This window comes from Ictalurus furcatus, chromosome 19 (genome assembly GCF_023375685.1).
Source record: "Ictalurus furcatus strain D&B chromosome 19, Billie_1.0, whole genome shotgun sequence".
NCBI classification, from domain to species: domain Eukaryota; kingdom Metazoa; phylum Chordata; class Actinopteri; order Siluriformes; family Ictaluridae; genus Ictalurus; species Ictalurus furcatus.
Window position 1 is genome coordinate 20,191,957 of NC_071273.1, and position 5,556 is coordinate 20,197,512.

The window sequence follows — 5,556 nt, forward strand, 5'->3', positions numbered from 1 at the left end:
CACACACACACACACTGGTTTCACATAACTGTAACATGAATTTTATATCTTATAGCTGTTTTTGTTTAGACATGCAAACAAAACATTTTATTGCAATCTCTCTCTCGCTCTCTCTCTCTCTCTCTCTCTCTCTCTCACACACACACACACAAACACACCACACACCACACCTGTTGCTTGTGTCCTTCAGCCAGCATTTCAGAACAAACTTTTCCATTGAACAAATATAAGTATGAAAATTCATAAAGGTTAGTCCGTACTCATCCGAGAATATTCCATAGCAAAAAAAAAACAACCTGAAAGATATTCACACTATGATATACACATGCCCCAGTTCCCGATGTTAAACCTGAAACATTTTCAGCTTTCTAAGTTGTTTAAAACGCTTTTAAACGGATGTTTCCCCCCTTGTGTTCAGTGACGATTAGCGCTTGGATATCTGGGTAGGGGAGGAAGGGCGGAACTGAAACTCTTCCCCTTTTTAAACAGAGACTCGCAGGGGGTTGGATTTAGAGACTGCGATATGAGTCCGGTAGCACTGAGAAAATGACAGCGAATGTGATCTGTGTGTGCGCGCCTGTGCCTTGACTGTGCCTTTTGCGCGCGTCCAAAGCGCAGGAGACTTTAGCAGAATTCCTTCTATTCACTATTAGTCATTACGCACGAGTAACCGTATGGCGCACGCAGGACCAGGGCTCTGTGCTCCACCACCGGAATTCAGTCCACACGGAAACAGCACGCACACCAACCGGACACTGTGCTTGAACGCCTCGGATGCGCACGCAGCTGGAAACGGGAGCCTGGCGGCGAACAGCAGCGGCGATCCGTTTGGCCGTAATGAGGAAGTAGCCAGGCTGGAGATCACAGTACTGAGCTTGACCTTCCTGGCGGCGGTGGTGGGGAACATGAGCGTGCTGCTGGCCGTGCGCAACGCAGCCAAGAAGAGCTCGCGTGTGCACCTGTTCATCAAGCACCTGAGCCTCGCCGACCTGGTGGTGGCCTTCTTCCAGGTTCTGCCGCAGCTCTGCTGGGAGATCACTTTCCGCTTCTACGGACCCGACTTCCTGTGCCGCGTGGTGAAGCACCTCCAGGTGCTCGGCATGTTCGCCTCCACCTACATGCTGGTGATGCTCACGGTGGACCGCTACATCGCCATCTGCCACCCGTTACGGAGTTTGCAGGGGGCCACGCGCCGCGCGCGCCTCATGATAGCATGCACGTGGCTGTGCAGTGTGGTGCTCAGCACCCCGCAGTATTTCATCTTCTCTCTCAGCGAGATTGAAAGAGGCTCGGACGTGTACGACTGCTGGGCTCACTTCATCCAGCCGTGGGGCGTGCGCGCCTACATCACCTGGATCACCGTAGGCATCTTTCTCATCCCGGTCGCCGTGCTCGTCTTGTGTTACGGATTTATTTGCCGGAGCATCTGGAAGAACGTCAAGTGCAAGACAAAGAGCGGCGCGGCGCACGGCACGAGCGCGCTGATCGGCAAGGCGTCGGTGAGCAGCGTGAGCACCATCTCCCGTGCCAAACTCCGCACCGTCAAAATGACCTTCGTCATCGTGCTCGCCTACATCGTGTGCTGGGCTCCGTTCTTCATCGTGCAGATGTGGTCCGTGTGGGACGAGAATTTCTCCTGGGACGGTGAGTGTTCAAGTGCGCAACGAAATTACGGCGCACACCACGTAAATGGCACGCATTTGGCATTTACATTGTGTCAATTGGTATGTTTTTCAATAAACTTCAATGTAAAGTTATTGTATATGAAAACGACAATTAAATTCTAAAGATAAATTATTTAGTGGCATCAGTCTTTAAAAATGATACCTATGCTTCAGCAAATGTATCATTAAATGGTTTTCAAAACAGAAAAATAAATAGACATCAATATAGTGTATTAATTGTACTTGAATTGTTTTAAGCATTTCCTGTTTGAGTGACAATTTAGCAAAATAATTTAGGGTTGTTTTTTTGTTGTTGTTGTTGTTGTTGTTGTTTTACATTTAGGCACATTATATAAGTTTTCCCCTGTAAAAGACCTTTAAGAGACAACAGAGAATGAATTGTGTGTGCCATGGAGGACTGCTCAGTGATCACTGAGATAAAATAATTTTTGTTTTTCCTTTTTTCATCACTTTTTTCAAGACACATCCACATCTGGATTTTCACTTAACAAAAGCTGGCATTAAAAAAAAAACTATTGTGTTCAATAAAACCATTAGTTAATTTAACAGATTTTTAAAATGAAGAGTTTTTTTTTTTGTAACGCCTCCCGTAAAATAATCTTCTGTAATGGAACAGATGCTTTTCTAATAGTGTGATATTAAACCTCATAAGCCTTATGATTGACTTTCAGAGTGATCAGAATTGCTTGATGTTTAAAGGCTGACATTGGATTTAGGTTTATGTAGTAAAGTTGGCATCATCCTGAAAAAATCACTCATATACACTGTGGTGTGTTTACACACGAAACCTATTTAAAAAAAGGTATGATTGAAGTTTTTTGGTCAAAGTAGCAAATTTCCCCATTTTTGTATTACTTTCATGTATACAACACCACTGATTTGGCATTGACATTGGTGTATCATGTTATAAAATATATTGGCTTTATATTGGTATATCATGTTATATGATATATTGGCTTTATATTGGTGTATCATGTTATATAATATATTGGCTTTATATTGGTGTATCATGTTATGTAATATATTGGCTTTATATTGGTGTATCATGTTATATAATACATTGGCTTTATATTGGTGTATCATGTTATATGATGTGGTTTACAAGTAATAAACCTGTCTCCTCATTAGACACTGTCTTCTACGACATAGCATCTTAAATCAATGTGTCTTGAGGACATGCTGTACTATTAACAATACTGTTAGCGTTGTTCACAAATAGAGATGATATGTTTTAAATAAACATTTTAAATGTTTTCCTTGTAAATATGTTACAACATTTTAATCTGGCAATATGGAGATAATGAGCAGATCATATACACTTCAAGCAAATGTGCCTTTAGGCGACATGTGTAACAAAGATTCTTATTTATCTCATGTGCGTATCCTTCCTTGTATTTCATCCACATGTTCTCATTCTTCTCCTTTCTCAGATTCGGAGAATACAGCGGTGACCCTGTCGGCACTGCTTGCCAGCCTGAACAGCTGCTGCAACCCGTGGATCTACATGCTGTTCGGTGGTCACCTCCTGTACGACTTCCTGCGCTGCTTCCCATGTTGTCGGAAGCTTGGTTACGGCATCCGTAACGACTCAGACAGCAGCCTGAGGAGGAATACGCTGTTGAGCAAACTACCTGCTGCCTGCACACCCCCAAACGCCTCGGATTCATGGAAGGACTCGCAAAAAAACAGCCAGTCTGTCTCACAGGATTGTTCCGATAAAGTCAACCGTGTGGACTCTTCACACAAGAGTAATCAGACCGTAGACAATCTGAACAAACACAGTCACACCAACCAGGCTCAAGTTCTAGATACAGACAGCTGAAGACTGTTTTATGTGCCACTTTTGTCCACTGTGGTTCCATTCATTTAAATGTTTACATTCGCTTGCTGCTCATTCATGGAATTTTCCAATGAGGCAGTCACGTGACAGCAGTGCAGTGCATAAAATCATACAGATACAGGTCAAGAGCTTCAGTTAATGTTCACATCAAACATCAGAATAGGGAAAATATGTGATCTTAGTGACCGTGACTGTGGCACAGGTTCTCCTAAGCTGTATAGTTGAAGACATTGCCTGGTCTTTATTCAGTTTTCTCCAGTTTCAATGAGTCTGTGCCCAGTGTAGTCTCAGATTCCTGTTTTTGTCTCACAAGAGTGGAACACAATGTGGTCTTCTGCTGTTGTAGGCCATCCGAGTAAAAATTCAGCATGTTTTTTTAAAATATATTTTTGAGATGCTTTTCTTCTCACCACGGTTATTTGCATTACCATAGCTTTTCTGCCAGCTTTAACCAGTCAAGCCATTCTCCTCTGACCTTTCTCAACTAGTCATTTCCAGATGTTTTTTTTTGTGTGTGTGTAAACTCTAGAGACTGCTGTGCATGAAAAAACCCAGGAGATCAGCAGTTTCTGAAATACTCAATACCGCCTGGCACCATCAACCGTGCCACTGTCAAAGTCACTGAAATCACATTTCCCCCCCATTTTGAAGTTTAATGTGAGCATTAACTGAAGTTCTTGACTTGGATCTGTATGATTTTATGAATCACACTGCTACCACATGTTTGGCTTATCTGCGAACGAGCAGGGGTGCAGTTGTTCATAATAAAGTGGTTAGTGAATGTATTTTACACATAGAATTGCAGTAAGTGGTGACAGATACATTGAAACATTTGCTGAATAAATAATGTAACTACCTGAAATTACAGGAATGCCTGTCACAAATATTGTAATGCCTAACTAAACTGTTTTTTTTTTAAATGACAATGAATGTATGTTCCAGTCTATCCATATTTATCTGTCTTTTAATTGTGTTTTTAGTCGCTCCACATTTGAATATTGACATAACGGTAGCTGAAAATACAAAAAGATTCACATTGTCTTTTGAGTTCATGGAAATTCACATAATGAACACATGAAAAGCATTTGGATGTAATGTAACGCTGCCTATGACCGGCCAGTGCATTTTGCCTAATTGGGCCGAAAGAGAAATATGAGCTTTATTGTTATTGTTCACTTGTTCTTATATCTTTCCAGATGTCTTGTATTGTAAATGTTTGCACGGGTTGTTTTTAAATTTGCCTATAATTTAGGTAACTGTGACAAAGTGTAGTGTGACCCCCATATAAAGCTTATAAACACTTCTTAATATTCGACACTTTTTGCCTTGATTTTCTGTGTTGCGTATTTGCAAGCCCATTTCATGCTATAAGCAGTATAAACAGTTGCTTAAATCACTCGTTCCACAAAAGGCCTTTTAGTGAGTATTTAGTACCGGGTATTCAACTAAAAAATGTAAAGGTCCAGTTACATAAAATTCCTTGTTTACAAAGGTCCAGATAAGCAGTTAACATGACTACATGGTGACTACATGGTGACAACAGACATATAAGTTATGTTTTGTTTTATGTTTTCTTTGGCGCTTCACATTACCACTTTCGATTATTTCCGCAGACAAAGCAGTAGAGACGAGAACAAACGAGTGTTATGAATTTGATACAGGGGAGAAATTAAGCACAATAATACGTCATTCATTCTGTTCATTCTGTTTACAATGTGACTTTTTGAATCAGACAAATGAGGATAAATAAAATGCATAAAAAAATGTATGAAAGTCTGTGAAAACTCTCCTGTTTCTGACCTAATGTCTCTAGCCCTGTAGCTAGTTTCTGGTTTGATGCGCTGCCTTCAGCTAAAAACTTTACATAAATTTGTGTCATTTGGACTGCAAACAGTGAAGAAGTCTGCTACAGAAGAAGCTGTGCTGGTTCATGTTTAGAAGATTAGAGTTGCTGAACTGCAGACAATTTTTCATACATTTTTTGTCTTTGCTACACTGTTTTTTTCCAGCGATGAAATACATGATATGGCA

General features: G+C 41.1%; 1 protein-coding gene across 1 annotated transcript; it reads left to right on the top strand.

The window, feature by feature from the left end:
- The first annotated feature begins 563 nt into the window (after window positions 1-563).
- Window positions 564-5,106, top strand: avpr1ab (arginine vasopressin receptor 1Ab). Its single transcript, XM_053650832.1, has 2 exons — window positions 564-1,644; window positions 3,116-5,106. Exons 1-2 carry the CDS (start codon window positions 675-677, stop codon window positions 3,505-3,507), a joined length of 1,362 nt encoding a protein of 453 aa, XP_053506807.1. The 5' UTR covers window positions 564-674; the 3' UTR covers window positions 3,508-5,106.
- Window positions 5,107-5,556: the final 450 nt, after the last annotated feature.

Coding starts and splice junctions, on each gene's coding strand:
- avpr1ab (XM_053650832.1), top strand. CDS start 675: ATGGCGCACGCAGGACCAGGGCTCTGTGCTCCACCACCGGAATTCAGT. Junction 1,645..3,115: donor CGAGAATTTCTCCTGGGACG/GTGAGTGTTCAA, acceptor CTCCTTTCTCAG/ATTCGGAGAATACAGCGGTG.